Source organism: Castor canadensis, chromosome 11 (assembly GCF_047511655.1).
Source record: "Castor canadensis chromosome 11, mCasCan1.hap1v2, whole genome shotgun sequence".
Classification (NCBI taxonomy): Eukaryota; Metazoa; Chordata; class Mammalia; order Rodentia; family Castoridae; genus Castor; species Castor canadensis.
Genome location: NC_133396.1, coordinates 41,037,956 through 41,056,607, shown reverse-complemented (window position 1 = coordinate 41,056,607; position 18,652 = coordinate 41,037,956). Strand labels below are relative to the sequence as shown.

General features: G+C 38.0%; 1 protein-coding gene and 1 non-coding gene across 5 annotated transcripts in view; both read right to left on the bottom strand.

The window, feature by feature from the left end:
* The window catches only part of Myo1d (myosin ID), a 343,577-nt gene that overhangs the window by 194,580 nt on the left and 130,345 nt on the right, over positions 1 to 18,652 (bottom strand). For all 4 annotated transcript variants that reach the window (XM_074046362.1, XM_074046359.1, XM_074046360.1 and 1 more), the window contains 3 exons: positions 16,923 to 16,997; positions 11,657 to 11,789; positions 23 to 189 (listed from right to left, as the gene is read on the bottom strand). In XM_074046362.1, coding sequence (XP_073902463.1) covers positions 23 to 189; positions 11,657 to 11,789; positions 16,923 to 16,997 — 375 coding nt within the window. The remainder of the gene's footprint in view (positions 1 to 22; positions 190 to 11,656; positions 11,790 to 16,922; positions 16,998 to 18,652) is intronic.
* On the bottom strand, positions 9,370 to 9,442 carry Trnas-aga (transfer RNA serine (anticodon AGA)). The gene has a single exon. It is a non-coding gene; the product is annotated as a tRNA-Ser (tRNA).

Below are 18,652 nucleotides of genomic sequence, written 5' to 3'. Positions count from 1 at the left end.
TTTCTGCTTGGCCTATCCTCACCTGTGAAGAAATTTCTCATAGGTCTGACGGAAGGCAAATCCTGCCCGACGCACTCTCACATTTTCTAGTAGTCCGAGATATTCTACTTGATGCTGGCAGCGCTCATCATCAAATATCTGGGGGGATTTCTTCTCGTTGGGTTTGATACAACGCACATAGTACGGTTCCTAGAGAAATAAATAAGCCATGATAAATTTCACTGCAGAGCATTTCCAGACTAAGGATGCTAACGTGTAATTAGTATTAATTGTGTCAAACTAAGCTCAGTGTCTCATTTCCCAGGCATACACTTGTGCATAAAGTAGTTATCTTTCCTTTGTCCCTCAATTCAAGGTTAGAAGTTCTCACACATTCATCTAAGTTTTGATTTTATTATGTTTTAAGAGTCATGAGAAATAGCAGAAAAAAGCTAAAACTGAGGAGAAAATAAGTGAGACATAAACACTGAGCTTTGGTGCATATATAAATGAAGAAATAACTCCATTGAAAAAAGCAGAAACTTTGGTGAAGATCAAATGCAACAAAGAATGCTAAATATTAAAGTGAGCTCTGGTATATACTAAGTGCTCACTAAGTGTCAGCCATTATTATCATTATTATTATCACATTAGTTTATGCTTTGAAAAAGACATTATGCTTTCTGGGTAAGTAGAGGTTATAAAACCACCTGTAGGTGTCAGTGATTCTAAAAAAGAGCCCAAATAGAGATCCTTTCCTCTGTGCCAATTATGTTTTGTACCAGGCATTAGATCATAACTCCTGTTAAATATACAACTGTGCTTGGCATTGATTATCACACAGAGGATAATGAATAAATTATCACTCGATGAATCCATGAGATCAAATATATCCTACTTATAAGTGCACAGCTTCTTTCTCTTCTCTGAATTCATTATCCATCAGACACACAGATGCACTTTAATTAAGATATTCAGTACTTTGTAAATGATAGTTTTGAGTTTTGCAAAAGGCTTGAGATGACAAGGGGTAGCAAATAATTCAAGAAGTAGGAGAGATTTGAAGAATGTGAATTGATTTGCATTTTGAACAGAATAACACTTTCAATATCTAAAAAGGAAGTTGGTATTGTATATTTATCATGTTCCCTACATGATAAGAAGAAATATCATTTTCTTCCTTTTCTGTAAGTCCTGCTATATTAATTTCTTATTGTTGCTGTAGAAGATTATGACAAATTTAGTGGCTTAAAACAACACAACTTTATTAGTTTACAAGTCTGAAATGGGTCTCAATGGGCTAAAATCAAGGTGACAGGAGAGATGTTACTTTCAGGAGGATACAGGAGACAACCTGCTTTCTTATCTTTTCCAGTGATGGTTAACCTGGATTGGCAACTTGACTGGACTGAGAAGTGCCTAGGAGATTAAGAAATCACATTTCTGGGTGTATATATGAAGGTGTTTCCAGAGAAGAATAAATAAGGGGGGAAGATCTAACCTGAATGTGCACAGCACCATCTCATAGGCTAGGGGCCTAGACAGAATAAAAGAGGAAAAGAAGAAATCCCATGAGTGCAGGCATTTACTCTGTTTGCCACTGCCATAATGTGAGCTTCTCTGCTCAAAATGTAAGCTGTTCCATCATCCTCCTTTCCCTTCCATGATGGACTGAAGCACTGGAAACCATGAACCAAAATAAATCTTTCCTCCTTTCAAGTAGTACTATCAGACATTTTGTCACAGTGACGAAAGGCTGATAAACACAGAAAATTGGTACCAGGAATGGGGATCACTGATGTGACTAAAACTGACCATGTGGTTCTTAAGCTTTTAGAACTGGTGTTTGAGAGGAATTTGGAAAAGTTTGGTAAGTGGGCAAGAGAAAACCTAGGATGCTGTAAGCAGAGTTTAATGGGTGATTCTGATGGGTGCTCAGAAGACCAGAATGTTGAAAGGAATGCAGACAGTGCAGACTGTGCTCAAGAGGTTTCAGATGGGCATGAGGACTCTACTGGAGGTGAATTTAGAGGCCATTTGTGTTATATGCTGGCAAAGAACTTGGCTACATTTTGTCCATGCCCTGAGACTTTGAGAGAGGCTGAGTTTGAAGGTGATAGGCTAATTAATGTGGTTGAGGAAATTTCAAGGCAGTCCAGCATTTAAGCTGTGTCATGGTTACTGCTGGCTCGTAAAAGTAGCAGTCACAAGCTCAAGGGGATGAAAGAGGAAACTAATTTGAGAGACTCTGCTTGGAGAAGAAAGTTCCAGAGAATCCTGTGTACAGTGGGCCAGGTAAGAAAGTGGGCAAGAAGTGTTTCCCTATATTCACATTTAGAGATCACTACTGCTGTGATCAAAGGGAGCCTGACTACTGCTTGATCTGGAGGTAGACCTTGGTGTTGTCCATGTGATGCTGGTTTTGCAGGCATACAGAATGTGAGAGTTTGGGGGTTATGGAGGTTCCATCCAGTTTTCAAAGGAAGGCCTGGGAGGCCAAGGTCAGAATGCAAGGCAAGATCAGAATCCCTGAAGGCAATGCCTAAGAGAATGATACATGAAACTGTGAGGGTAAAGCCAAAGATGCAATGGAGGTCCCAGGAAGTTGGAGATGTCAGGAATGTGGACCATCTGCTAAGGAAAGCTGTAAGCAGTGAGTGGAGCCAGTCCAAGACAGAAGCCATGTGGGCTACAGCCAGCAAAGCAACAGGGACAGGGCTGTCAAAGCCCAGTGGAACTCACATCATACCACTATATGACTGAAATGCTGACATGGAGCTGCAGGATTTAATGTTTGCCCTGATGAGTTTTGGTCTTGCTTTGGTCTGATCCTGCCTTTCTACACCTTCATTCTTCCCTTTTGGAATGTAAATGTTTACTTTGTGCCATTGTAAATTGGAAGTAGGTAACTTTATTTTTGCTTTTATGGGGCTCACAACTAAGAGAATGCCTTAGGTCTCAGTAGAAAAATCGGACTTGAAATTTTCAACAACGTTAAGACTACAGGAACTCTTGGAGATAGACTGAATGCATTTTGCATTATGAGATGGATGTGAGACTTTTGGAGGCCAGAGGCAGAGTGGAACATTATGGGTTAGGAAGATGAGTTTGGGTGTCAAGTTGACAAGGGGTGGCCTTGGATGGTTAATCTTGATTGACAACTTCTTTGGATTGAGAGGTACTTGGAAGATTAGTAAAGTACTACCTCTCTGGGTATGTATGTGAGGGTATTTCCGGAGGGTATTAATTAAGGGGGGGAAGACCTGTCCTGAATGTGGGTTGACACCATGCTTTAGGTTGAGGGCCCAAAAGTAATAAAAGGGGAAAATAAAGGAAGACTCCATTCACGTGCGCATGTTCTCTCTCTGCTTCCTGGCCACCAAATGTGAGCTACTCTGCTCTATCACACCCTCCTTGCCATGATGGACTGAAACCTCAGAAACCATGAGCCAAAATAAATCTTTTGTCCTTTTAAGTTGTTCTGCCTAGCATTTTATCACAGGCAAAAGCCTCATTCCTTGGCTTCCCTTTCATCTTCAAAGCCAGAAATGGCCAGAGTCTTTCTCATGGTGTATCTTTCTGGTTCTAACTCTTTCTTCCCCACCTAAGCATTCTGATTATACTGGACCCACCTGGATATTCCAGGATAATGCCTTTCTTTGAGGTAAGTAGGCTTAACTCTATCTGCAACCTTAATTTCACCTTACAGTGTAACATAACATGTTCACAGGTTCCGGGGATTAGAGCCTAGATATCCTGGCAGGGTCCTATTGTATAACAATAATAAAGCATATATGGTATACTAGTAAAATATATGGACATTGAATTCAATCATGCATTCAATGATATAACCAATCATGCTTACATAATGAAACCCTGATAAAAACTCAGTATGCTGATGAGGCCAATAGGAGAAGAGGACCAGGAATTAGAGAAAAGGTTAGTTCAAGAAGAATTAACTTAGAAGGTAACACACATGCACAGGAAATCAATGCGAGTCAACTCCCTGTATAGCTATCCTTATCTAAACTAGCAAAAACCCTTGGTCCTTCCTATTATCGCTTATACTCTCTCTTCAACAAAATTAGAGATAAGGGCAAAATAGTTTTTGCTGGGTAGCAAGGGGGTGGGGGGGGAGAGAGAGGGGGTCGGGGGGTAAGGGAGGGGGTGGGGGAAGGGGGGAGAAATGACCCAAACATTGTATGCACATATGAATAAAATAAAAATTAAAAAAAAAAAAAACCTCAGTATGCTGAGACTTGGAGGAGCTTCCTGGTTGGTGAACAGACTGATGTACTGGGAGAGTGGTACAGCCAGACTCCATGGGGAAGGAAGCTCATGTGCTTTCACCTTGCTTCGAGACCTTGCCAGCTATGTATCTCTTCATTTGGCTGTTTGTGTCCTTTATAACAGAACCTTTGTAAGTACAGCATTTTCCTCAGTTCTGTAAATCATCCTAATGAATTCTCAAATGCATGGGCACTCCCAAATTTGTACCCAAGTCATACAGAAGTGTGTCCCATGGATCCCACTAGTAGATGGCATTTGAAGTCAAGGACAGTCTTGTTGGGTTGCTCTTTAACTTGAATCTGATGGTAACTTTGGCTGGTAAGTATCAGAATGGAAGTAAATTGTAGGACACCTAGCTGGTATCAGGCTTGTTGATGCAATGCAGGGGTCATTATTCTGCCTAGCACGCCTACCTGTTTAAAATCTTATCATCTATGGGAGAATGAAAAACATGACCATAATATCTGCAACACCTCCCATTAAGATAAATTTCTACCCCACACTCTGAATCTAGGCTGGCTTTGATTGCTTTATCAATACAGTATGGTAGAAGTGACACTAAGTTACTTCTGGAGATATGTCCTTGAGAGGCTTTGCCCTCTTGGAAAAGGAGCACTTCTTCACTTCTTCCAGCATGTGAAAAAGCCCAGGACTAAAGACTATGTGAATAAAGATGCCCAGACACCCAGTCATGCCATTTAAGTGGGAAAGTTTTAGACTACCAAGCCACAACTGACTAGAACTATTTGGTGAGCCCCACAAAAGAAACCCACTGCCCAATCAACTTTCTGAATAAGGAGGAATAATAAACTTTTGTTGTCTTAAGCACTATATTTCAGAGTAATCTGCTATGCATTGATAACTCTCCCTATTCTGGAACATCAATCCTTGGTTTAGATTTTACATTTTGGTATATTTAAGTAGAAGATTAATATTATCATAATGCACAAGCTGAATCCTACTTTAAAAAAAATAGTCATGGGTGTTCTAATGTTCACTAAATTTATAATGGTTTTCAAATGGAGCATTTATACATAGCTCACTTTGTTTTTTTTTTTTTATTTTTCTTTTATTATTCATATGTGCATACAAGGCTTGGTTCATTTCTCCCCCCTACATAGCTCACTTTGAAAAGGGGTGTACAATAAATTTAAAATAAACTTACTGGAATGGGGAAGTGAGATGGAGGCACTATTTACTTAAGGATCTTGTGTGAGTCTCATGAAATAGAGGGCCTTTATTTGCTTGGTGAATACACTAAGAAAAGTGGTGCTGAGCACAGTAAAGTCAAAATGCTCTGGGTCTATCTGCATGTTCTGCTTCTGGTGTAACAGAATAAGCACTGCACAGAATCAGTACACCTGGGTTTTGGTTGTTTCTGTTATTAATTAGCTATGATACAGTCTCATTGGGCCTAATTAGCTAACTAATAAAATGATAATTAGGGCTTCCACTTTGAGAAATGACAGACTATGTTATTTTAACCATGACCAATGCTGGGCATAACTAGAATAGGTAAGCAAAATACACAAAATGCCTTAAGACATTGGAGATTTAAGATAATGGAGAATTTCTAGGCCTGAATCCAAGAGGAAAAGAAGACCATGGAGGAAAGCCCAGGTTTGGGACTACCTTTTCCCATAGTGAACCTGTCGACTCCAGAGAAGAGGAGATGGGATGTGAGTAGTGTTTTTGACAGATTCATTTGGATAATTGGTCAAAAATTAGAGACTGGGGCCTGAAAAGGAGGAGGTTAAGGGGAAACCTCTCTCACTTTGGGTTGGGATCCTGCCACTAAAACTAAAGATAAATCAGAAGGTGGCATTTCCTTACAGGGACTATAGTTCAAGGCTGAATCACTGCAGGCTTTGAAACTGTAATAGCCTGTTTGGAATATGAATGCCCCTAGGTACCTAAAAAAAGGAAGAGTCAATCTTCCCTTGAAAACTGACATAAATTTGGGTCCAATTATTTCTATAAAGGGTTTTGAAAATATTTGGAACAACAACAAAAAAACTAAAGCCAGGTATTTATAAGGAGCCATGACAACAGGAGGCAAAAACCACAAAACAACATGCAAAATAAACAGGCCTGTAGGGGTCTGATATTGGAGGTAACAGATAGAAACATGAAAATAACTACGTTTATTATGTTTAAGATGACAGACATGATGTTGGAAATTTTGCATAAAAACATGAATTATAAAAAAGAACCAAACCAAGTGGAACACCTAGGACAGAAAAAAAAATAATGAAAATTAACAACTCAGCAGCTCTGAAGAAAAGTAAATGAAAAACAGCTGAAGAAAAATCAAGTAAACTAAAAGGTAGGAGAGAAGAACTTTCCTAGGATGGAGCATCGAGACAAAAAGATGGAAAGGAGGGGTAAGAGGCGTACAAAATACAATGAAATAGTCTATGTACTTGGAGTCCTGAAGGACAGGTGCTAGAAAGAAGTATTTGAAGAGATAATAGCCAAGAACTTCCTAAAACTGACGAAAAAAAAAAAATCAAGCTACAGATTGAAAAAGCCCTATAAATTCCAAGTGGATTAATAAAAAGCAAAACAAAACAAAACAACCCCCCCCCCAAAAAAAAAAACCCACATACACACCAAGGCACATTATATAGAAAAACTTCTGAAAACCAAAGAAAAGCAGTCATAGGAAAAAACAAACCCAGATTACCTTAAGGAGCAACAGACTAATGTCTGACTTCTCAAAAGAAACTATGGAATCCAGAAGATAAAGGAGTATTATCTTTGAAATGCTGAAAGAGAGGTCAACCTAGAATTTCACATCCAGCAAAGACGTCTTTCAAGAATAAAAAAAACATAAAAATATTTTGAGGTCAACAGAAATAAGAGAATCTGCCACCTTCAGATTTCAAATGTAACAAGCAGAGGAAAATGGTCCCAGATAGGTCAGTAATATAATAAGAGGAAAAAGAAATGATAAATGAATGGATAAATCTAAATAGGTTTTAATTATATATATATATATATATATATATATATATATATATACGCAAATATATATATAAAACAATGTCTTACTTGCTTTATATATTAATACATATATATTACTAAAATACGTAACCAATTAACATATAAATTTGGAGGAGTGTCAATGAAATTAAAATGTTTTACTGGCCTTGCATTGTCCAGGAAGAAGGTAAAAGTACTAAACAATATTAGTTTATTGTATTCAAAAATAGTATTACAGTAAGTCAAATAATTACCATGACAATATTAAGACAACCTTATAAAATAATAAAGGGAATACATGGAAGAATTCTAATGCTGGGAGAGGTGGGACGGTGCCTATTTAGGTCAAACTAAACATTCTGACTCAAAAGACTCATGGGTCATATTTAGCATCCATCTCCTCAGAAGGTCAAGAACATAGCCTGCAGTGGCAGAGCACTTGCAGGAGTCCACATGGAAGTCAGGTGCAAGAAGAAGAGACCTTCACAGGGTGGTTGTAGCAGGTACCATTGCTTTAAATCCCTTATGGCCAATAGGAACCAACAAATTCAAACAACGCAGCAGATATAGTTTCCACAGTCCCCACAAAGGGCATGCCAATGCAAGAGTCACTGAGCTCAGGCAAGGCTCAAGTGTGTCATCCCATCAAACATTTATCATTGTCCCACACAGAAGCAATTTACCAATAGGATGATTTTTGCCATAAGCAGTGTTGTTTTTTCATATAGTTAGTTGATACACATCTTAGGAGGTTACCAGGAGAATAGAGGTAGAAATTTAATGGAGGTTAATTTGTCCAGCAGTGGGAATAGAGTTTTGTTTACCTTTTGCTTATAATAATCAGTCTAAAAGATGGCTAGAAAGGAAAAAGATATACAGAAGGGTTATATAGAAGGCATCAAGGAAATGGTTGATTTAAATGCAACATATAGTAACTATATTAAAAATAAATGGACTTTTTCAAAAGATAAAGATTGTCATAATGGATTTAAAAAACCCCAAACTAACTGTATGCTATTTATGAGAGACATTTTTGAAACATGAGAATACAGAAATTGAAAGTAAAAGGATGAAAAAGATATACCATGCAAATCCCTGCTGTGGTGTCGCTGTGTTATTCATGCAAAGTAGACTTTGAGACAAAAGCAAGGTGGAAACAGACATTTCATATTGACAAGTGACTCAATCACTAGGAAGACGTAACAGTTTTAACTTGAAAGAACCTAATAAATCCTCCAAATATTTAAAGCAAAAGCTGAAGGTACAACAGGGAGAAGTAGACAAATTCAGAATCAAAGTATATTTTAATATACCTTTCAATACTGACAAAAGAAAGAAATTGGTAAGGAAACAGAAAAATTGAACAAGGTGATTGGCAAATTTGACCTAATGAGACTTGTATAGAATACTGAATGAAAGTTATTTTTAGATACAAGCAAAACATATACATAAAGCAAATTCAACAATATTTTAAGGACATCTTCTGGTAAAATAAGATGAAGCTAGACATCAAGAACAAAAAAGATAATTAGAAAACCATTCATGTTTGAAAATTAGGAAATATACTTCTGAATGATCTTTAGGTCAAAAATATTACAAGGTAAAGTAGAAATTATTTTGTAACTGAATAATATATGAAATCATGGGGGCAAAGCGATCTTAGTGTAAGGCATCACTTGAAGCAGTGTTAGCAACTTTATTTAACAGAAGCCACTTGAATGGAAGTGTACTAGCATTGAGTATTATATGCACAGGAAGTGGTAACACTGCATGAAATACTAAGACCAACTAAGAGGTGGGAAGAAGCTTTTTTATCCTACTTACTAATATATGTCTTTGGATAAGGAGCCTACTGGAAATACTTCTCTATACTTAGTCAGCATTCTGCCTTAATTTATAAATGCTACCTCCTCTCTCATTTATAAATATCGAGACTGACTCAGACTAAGAAATCCTAAATTTGACAAATTTGGTGTTGTGCAAAGGTCAAAACTGCAAAAGTTAACAGTGATCTTATTCTCTTAAACTTTTTTTTTAAAAGAGAATTTAATATAGAGATGGTTTGATGTGTACAGGAGGAGGTGCATAGGTTATATGCAAATATAGTTCATTACTTTGTGGTGCTGGGATTTGAACTCAGGGCCTCATGCTTTCTAGGCAAGTGCTCTACCACTTGAGCCACACCACCAGCCCCTCTCTTAAACTTTTTAATCTGTCACTCCCTAAATTTTATGTGAAAAGCATCATTTGTGAAAGCATGCATTAGATAGAAGACAATGTATTTACATATTCATCTATTCAACCTACTCTGTACACTGTTAAACAGTCAAGGCAAATTCAAGCTCATTTAATAATGTGTTGACCATTTGTTTATAGCACTTAATAGTGCTATCAAGAGGTACGCAATATTAAGAGAATCTCTTCTTCCTGTCCAACAGATAATCTAGCTGGGGAAACTAGACAGTGTACTTTAACACCATGGGGATGGACTCTGAGAAAGTGAGGGATTTGTATTTTCACTTTTGGTAATTGAAGACTAAGTCATGCATATTAACCTTTTAGATTAAGTCACTAAAGAAAAGATGCAACAAAATATGGGAGTAAGGTCCTCTTACATGTACCACAGACCTAACCTAATCTGTTTAGACTATTTACATTTATGGTGAATACCAATTACTGAAATTTATTTCACCATGTTATTTTGTATTTTCTAAATCTAGTGTTTTTTCCTTTGCTTCGTTCCTCTCACTCCCCACCCCCCTTCCTGACTTCCATGGACTAATAAGTTGTCTATATTCTTTTGCTCCTTGTCTTCTTCTATTGGGAAGCTGCTGCAAAGAATGTTAGCCTAGTTGCCTACCTTATATCTCTTATCTTTTTCCTACTTTGAAACAGAATTTCTATTTCTAGCTTGATGGGCTGCTTATCAGCATAAAAGTGCTGCTTCTCAGATTCCCTGGCAACTATGCAGCAAAGGGATTGTGTAAGACTTCCTGTAAGTTTCTTTAAAAGGGAGGAAGTTCCAGCTACCATCTTGGACAGGAGGATGGATTCCAAGTACTGGGACAGGAGAACAGAAAGAGAAGGAACCTGGGCCCCTATTAACCTTGTAGCTGCTATTGCAGCCCTGGGATGCCTTCTTTATACTCTATACAGGAGAGAGAAATAAAGGTCTCTGTTATTTAAGCTGCTGATTTGGGCATCTCTTTTACTAGAAGCTGAATGTAATTCTCAATACAGAAATCATAGAAGGTTCTCAAAGTTTTTAAAGTTTCACCAATTTTAGAAAACAAAATAAGTTACCTTTTGCTAGGTAACTAGAGTTAATTGAATATACTGCACAAAATTCAGTGTTCAGCACTTTCTTGTGTCACATGCCTTTCTTCTAGGTTCACTTTTCTCTTTATGGATAAAGCAGGTTTCAGGTGACACACAGAGAGAAGTGAAGACAGAAAAGTAAGGAGACCTAAAGACATTCTAGCCTTTGGTGCCAGTGTCCTTACCCTACCCTTCTGGAAATTTCATTATATAAGCCAACAAACCATGCTTATTTACTGTCACTTGAGGCCAAAGAATCCTGAAAAAAATAGGAAGTTACTGAACAGATGTGCTGTTATTGCATTTGCCTAATTTAACAACAGTAAAGTAACTAGACACAATACATATTTAAATTTAAATTCTTAGAGAGGAAATTGATTTAAAAAATAATAACAAAGGAGAAAATATACAGGAAAGTACCAAACAAGAACGATAAAAATGAAGGAGCTAAAAATAATGAGTCCCAGAATGCTGCCTAATTTATCAAACTTGTCAATAGCAGTAGTTAAGAGCAGAAATCTGTTCTTTAAGGAAAAACAAAACAAAACCAAAGAACCAAGACACACTTAAGTTATCACTTAGCATTGGGATCAAAGGAAAAACAAAAGACAAAGGTAATTGTCAATGATATATCTTTATATTCTAACTATTTTAACAGTCTAAGGACCATACTTACATACAAACTTCCTGTTAAAATTCTTTTTGGCCATTTAAACACAACATATGAATGTTGCATTACTATGATGTAATTCAAGGTTTCTTTTTCTGTGCCCTGTCTTTCAGCACAGGGCTAACGTTAATTTTGCCAGGCATTTTTAAAAAACACCCTAAGATTTTCTCCTTGACCATAACAGAAGAATAAAAAGCTCAAATTTAATAAAGGCATTCATCTGGGATACAAATAATTATTTCACCAGGCAAGTTAAAAAAAAGCCAGAACAGAAATTCTATTATAACATTTTAAGTATATATTGTTCAATTTGACTAAAAATAAATACATATAAAGCAAATCACACATGTATTCTCTATAACACATCAAGAAGTCTACGAGGTAAAATGGACAATTAGAAAAGAGAATAATTACCTTCGATGCAAGGTTATCTACTAAAGCAATCATAGAATTCTTAAATAAGGTTGCAGCAGTTAGAGGTCGCTTGGTCACTTCTGTAATGCTCAGTTTGCCTTCAGGCCACATATTCTTCAGCACAGGATTTGAACTGCAAAGCACAGAAAGAGCAATTCAAATGTCACGTTCAGATAAGATGAGGAAAAATGGCTAAGCAATCTTGCTGAACTGTACCTTGCAAGTACAGTCACTGCTGGACTGCAGACTGAACTCATAAGGCCTAATTGGAAAAATTATTGTATAGAATTATGCAGATATAATGACCAATACCGTACCATAAAATTTCCAAACTATAGTACATTAAATTTTTTTTTTAATTCTGCAATCTAACATTCATAGTATTATTACCAAGAACCCTGAAATGGTTAACATGGCTCTTACAATATATACATAAAACAAACTGGCTTTATGATGGTTAAAAATTGGGGATAAGCTCTTAGTAGGAAAATGATTCTCAATGTTATGGCAGAAAATATGAAAGTAAAAATATCTCATGGAAAGGAATATTCATATAGAATAGGTCCACTACAAAAAGCAGCTCTTCCTAAAAATATAGATAGGGACATAACATAAGCATTTTGACACTGTCCTCTAGGAAATACCTCTACTGCAGTTGAATTTATGAATATATTTAAAGGTAGGTTATTTTTTTATTGACATGGCACTAGGACTACTGCAACTCAATTCTAAAAAAGTACTTCAGGCCAATTTCCATGCAAAAAACTATAGATTCATTATTTGGCTCTATGGAGATATTATAAAAAGTATGTGTGGTGATCTCAACTGTGATTTTCTTCCTGTTTCATCCTGGGTACTTTTCATTTTAAAGTAACTGGAACTCAAAATGTTGCTTCCTTTCTGGAAATTTTTGTCAGAAAATTTGTGTTTTTTCTTATAAATTTGCGGGTTGAAAAAGAAAAGAATTAACACTGGCATTCACTGCTAGTTGTGCTTACTTTTCTTTCCCTTGTATAAAACTGAATTGGCTCCCCAAAGTACCTAGTGAATTTCTGTAATGTGCATGTTCAAAATAAAAGCTGTAAAATGAAGGAATGGATGACAACAGAGCAAAGAAGTGATGACATGAAGATCAACTGGATCTGTGAATGAAGACTGATCAACACTCCAAACCATCACCATACGCAGGGCCAACTACCACCAAAGGGCCTATAAACATAATGTAGTGATCTGCAACTCATGGACCAAGTTTGACCACTTTATAGTCCTAGTCCATAATTTTCCAATCATACACTTACATCAATAAAAAATGAACACACAAAAGTATATTGTTTTTTCTTAACTTTTCCATTTTTATCTTTAGCAGAGAGATAAGGTAATGGTTGTCCACTGTAGAAAACACAAGGCCTCACTTAACAAGCTGCGAAGTTGTCTGAACTTTGGGTGTAGTGCAGTTTAGAATCAGTGAGCTACCAGATTCTGGACTATAGATAAACAGCTGTCACCAACACCAGACACTGTCTATATGGACAGGACTGATAAGGCATGCAATCAACATAGTGCCCAGTATGGCCACCCTAGAGGAGAAAATCACATAAAAAGGACACCTTCTGAAGGCACAGTAGAGTGCTCTCTCCAACATCCTCTGATGCTCATAAACAGAGCAACGTGTGCTAGCATCAAGGGACTCTCTCTTGCATGCATCTCTCCTTGCCAGAGGAACTCTCTCGCACGAGTAAGAGAGGTGATAGCTCTCCTTCCCAAGAGAACTGAGCTCCTGGCACTCTCAACTGACTGCTGACAGCTGGGAGGGGCTGCCCTGTAGGGTGCTGGATCTGCCTGCAGACAGTCTCAGTCTCAGCCCGAACGAACTGATTGCTTGGTGGGGCTTCATTCCCGGGAAGCACAAGCCTTGCCTACTGGTGCCCTGCGAGGTGACTGACTGTATGCGTATGCTGTGATTCCTTGTTGGACCTTATAAGTGTGAGTAAATGTTGTTGCACTGACTGAAATGTCTGAGGGGTATTTGAGGGACACTGCCGTGATAGCATTGCCTCTATTCTAATCCTAATCCCTCTGTAGGGATACTGACCCAGGTTCAGGACATCGCTAATTCCCCCTGGATGGGAGAAGGACGAAGTTCTGTTCAAAACATTCACTTATAGTGCACATGGTTTCTGGATGTTTTTTCAAATACCTACTAGTCAGAATTTCCAGAAGGTAGAAAACTATACTTTGTGTACTTTAAGAATTCTGAGGATCACTGGCTTTGGGTCTATGCAGTTTCTAACCAAATTCTTTGTCCACCTCATTTACTGTTGGTCATATTTGGAGGCTATTCCCATACCACACTGTAGATGGAGGAAGAGAGGAAAGGCACTCTACCACTTGAGGCATTCAGCCAGCCCTTTTTTGTGTTGGTTATTTTTGAGATAGGGTCTCACAAACTATCTGCCAGGTTGGCTTTAAACCATGATCCTCTTGATCTCTGCTCCTGAGTAGGTAGGATCATAGTCTTGAGCCACTGGCATCTGGCTCAGAATGCTTTTCTTAAACAGGAAACATACCCAGGAACCCTCATATATAAAAGATAAGGCAGATCTTAGTTGGCTAACGAGAGAAAAAGTTTGTGTAGTTGGCTAACGAGAGAAAAAGCCACCTGCCTGCCCCTTTCCTATACACACACAAGCATATATACATGTGTACTCTTTTTTTTGTGTGTGTGTGTTTTATTTTGATTTTTCATTTTCTCTTTTTTTTTTTTAATTTTATTATTCATATGTGCATACAAGGCTTGGGTCATTTCTCCCCCCTGCCCCCACCCCCTCCCTTACCACCCACCCCACCCCCTCCCTCTACCCCCCACCCCCTCAATACCCAGCAGAAACTATTTTGCCCTTATTTCTAATTTTGTTGTAGAGAGAGTATAAGCAATAATAGGAAGGAACAAGGGTTTTTGCTGGTTGAGATAAGGATAGCTATACAGGGCATTGACTCACATTGATTTCAATACATGTGTACTCTTAAAGTCTACAGAGCTAGAGATCTAAGGGTCACATTAACATAAACAATGAAAGAATGGATTCAAATTGTGGGAGGGTTGGTTAGAGCATGAAAAAGTATTCATAGGTAAAGGTGGCCCACCTAAATACCATTGAGAATTGAGTAGAATGGATTTAACAAGAAAAAAGAAAAATCAAGGTTTCCCATCTCACTGGCCAGGTCTTTTCCATTATGGAGACAAGTACAACAAGTTGCAGTCAACAGGCATTCAATCTTTTTGCACCTTTGATAAGACCAGCCCTATTGTAAAATGGACTCATGTTAGCCTGATGCTTTTAATTGTTGTGTTATGTAAGTTCCTTTGTTCTGACTGTGCTTACCAAGCAACTAAGTCATCTAGATTCTATGGGTAATATTTTTCATTGTCAATTAATAAATAAGAGTTCTCACTGCTGTCTGATTTCCCAAGCAGGTTTCTCAATAGCAAAAAACAAACTGTCATACCAACACAAGTATTCCATTCCATGTGACTGCTAGATTTTTCACTGGAAATAAATCTGCATGCTGTTTTGTCTCTACACAGGTCTTTTGAGTTTGGGTTATGTCAGTCCACCACTAAGAAGTGCAGTTGTTCTCAGTGAACTGAACCTCTTGGCCATGATAAAGGTCAGGAAGGTAATGAATACCGCTTTGTGTAGCCTCTTAGACACAAGCCTGCAGTACACTGTGACATTGCCAGTGGTCAAATTGAGGCTGTTTTTCCAATTTGAGCTAACATTTTCTACACAGAGAAATGCAAGAGTCTTCCATTTGGCCTTCAAAATGGGTAAATCTTACCTGATTAACTAAGCATTGACATTCCCTATCCTTTCTGCAAGTTGCTTTCTCTATGCCCAACTCTTGCATAGACCTCTCTCCTATTCTCATATGTCTATAACCTTCTACTGGTGACAGTGTCACCAGTCTGACCCCTTTCAATCATGTCTGTCACTGCCACCAAGTCTCAGCCTGGTTTGTGGAACCAGATCCCTAAATGGTCTCCCTATTTCCACTTTTGCCCCTTTCAGTATATGTTTTACACAGCAGCACCAGTGATCTCTTTACAATATAAACCATATCATACATTCTGATGGCTTCTTTTCCCATTTTATCTTTACCTTGCTGTCTTTTCTTATGTAAATACACTCAAGCTCATTTCCAGCTTAGGGCCTTAGTAACAGGTGTTCTGTCTACTTGGAATGTTCTTCCTCCAGACACCTATATGGCTCCCTCTCTCACTTTATTCATATCTCTACTCAGATGTAACCTCTAATAAGAAGCCTTTTCTGGTCACCCTATCTATAATGCCTCCCTGTCTTTCCTCATCTGTACTCTTCAGTCTCTTACCTACTTTACTTTCTGCATAGCACTTGCCAACCCTGAAAGTGGTTTCCTTATTTATTAACTGTCACCTTCACTGGACTATAAGTTCTAGCATCAGTTCCATCACTCCGATTAAATCATCATTTTCTACTGCTTATTGCTTACCTCAAGAAGATGACTTCAAAACTTTGCCTAAATTGTTTTCTAAGTTGTATTCCAGAGCATAGAAGAACGTGTGGCTCAAAGGTACCCAATGCATTTTTGATAATCTTCTGACCAAGTGACTGTGTAGACTTAATAAATGAATGAGTATAGTTCTTTAATCTATAAGAAGCTAGTCAAAAATTCTTTTTTTTGAGGCTTCTTTCCATTCTGTGTTTAAACTTCCATCCTTTGCCTGGTTTTGTTTTGCCAGCTTTTCATATTTAGTTGGTTCATAAGAAAATCTGTCTGCTCAGTTGGGACCAGTACTCACTGATGTAGATGCCAGTCTGATATCAGAGTGTCTTATATTTTTGTGTAGAGATACTACCGTGGGAATCTGAGAATGTAATACTTTTGGCAGGGCCAGAGATTATCTGCCACTTCTTCTGCCACCTCTGGCCTGGCCTGGAGACTACTGAGTATACTAGTAAGGCTGCCAGAAGGCTGCCAGCAGCAAACAGAGAAATGGAGGCAACCCAAGGGAAATCAAAGAAAATCATATTAGTAGCAGGTCCCTGCCCTAAGTTTATAGAGTTTATAATTCTCAGGTCATACAATATTGCATTAAGCATAATGAAATAGAACTAGAAAATCTGCCAGAAACTCTTAAAACTGTCACTTAAAAAGATACACACACACTCATGTGCAATATATGTCAAAGAGCTTAATATAAAAATTAGTAAAATATCAATCATACCTGTTATACATGAGGCGCTTGAAATCTTGAAATAATGTATCTTTATTTTTGTCAATAAAACCAATGACAGAATAGCTGATAGAGAGAAAACACAGAAAACAGGCATTATTCATCATGCAAGAGCAAAGTTGGAGCTTTTCTAGAAGTCTACAAGCCTTTCCACTGTTAATTATGCAAGCAATCACCTAAAAAGCTGGTATTGTCCACCTGGCTCTGGGTTCCAGGACACCAAATGTGTCTCCTAAATAGAAGTAACTTCACCCCTTCAGAAGGAGAGCCAGCATCAGTTCCATCACTCTGATTAAATCATCATTTTCTACTGCTTATTGCTTACCTCAAGATGATGACTTCAAAAAAGATAGCTGTATTTATCATCCAGCATTCCTAAGATAAAAGCAAAACAGCAACATACGGGGACTAATTGTCTCATCCGTGGGGAGGGCAAGTGACTTGCCTAAGCATCATTCAGTGTTCAGAGTAGGATAAGAGAGTCCAAGAAGAACTGTAAAGGATGGTAAGAACTGGATAAGCAGAGGAGAAAAAGACCTGCAGACAGCACAGGAAAACAGGCAGAATGAAGGAAAGATGGAAGCAGGCACATGCAGTGGATTCTGGAGAGAAATGAACCCAGTAGGCATGGTTTGGGGGAAGGGAGAGAGTAAGACACTGTACTGACTAGCAAGGCCTCTAGAGGGAGCCACTCCATGTTGGGCTATAAGAGTAACTGGGACTCTGGGTGATTTAGTAGCTGGGTAGGAGGTTGAGCAAATAGTGCATGCAGCCTCACCTTAAAGTTCCGCTCTCTTGCTGGTTTACATTTTCTTCCTTGGCAATCACAAGGACACAGACAATTCCCAGGCCTCTAACCCTGACCCCTTGCCTTATATATTTAATTCTGCAAGGAAATCCTTTCAGGCTGGCCGACTATAGGTGACTTGAAGGCTGCCACATTCACAATCACTTCCTTGCCTGTGTAACCTAGGTCTTTTTCCCAATACCCTCCTGTAATTTTTGATTGAGCTCTTGAAATCGCTTGATTCAATCTGCATCAAACCCACACAACTTGAACTTCAAAGTCCTTAGTATAGCTTTCAAGATTCACTGTGACTTGATCTCAATCTATTTTTCTAGGCATTTCTAATCTGTGCTACAAAAAGGATAGACTAATCAAAGAGATCTTATTGCTATTTCTGAATTTTTTTTAGCACCCTTCCCACCTCTTCCTATAAAAATAATTCCCAACATCAGCCTCCCTAGGTTTACCACAACAGTTAAACATATTACAGTGTTTTCTTACTATGAATTTTGACAATATGTATCAAAATTGACTTACATGGAAATTATTTCCGACCTTATTTCATTGCATACATGTATGTGTATTTATATATGTGTGTTGCATAAATACACACACATATATATACATATATAGGCATCATGCATGGAAAGCTTTTTGTGGGCAGGGATCACACAAAGTGTTGTGCACACAGAAGGTATTCAGTAAAAATCCAGTAAAGAATTGAAGGGCCCAAGGAAAAAAAGAAGTCAGAGGCATTGAATATAAGCTATATTTCTAGGCTGGGAATCTGGAAACAGTCATTGTCTCCATTTTTCCATAAACTTGGTATGTGACCTTGGTTAAGAGTTCTACTCATTCTGCATAAGTTTCTTCCTCTGTAAAACCAAGAGGCTATTTTTGGGCTCTCAAAGGCCTTTGTGCATCTCAAAGGACT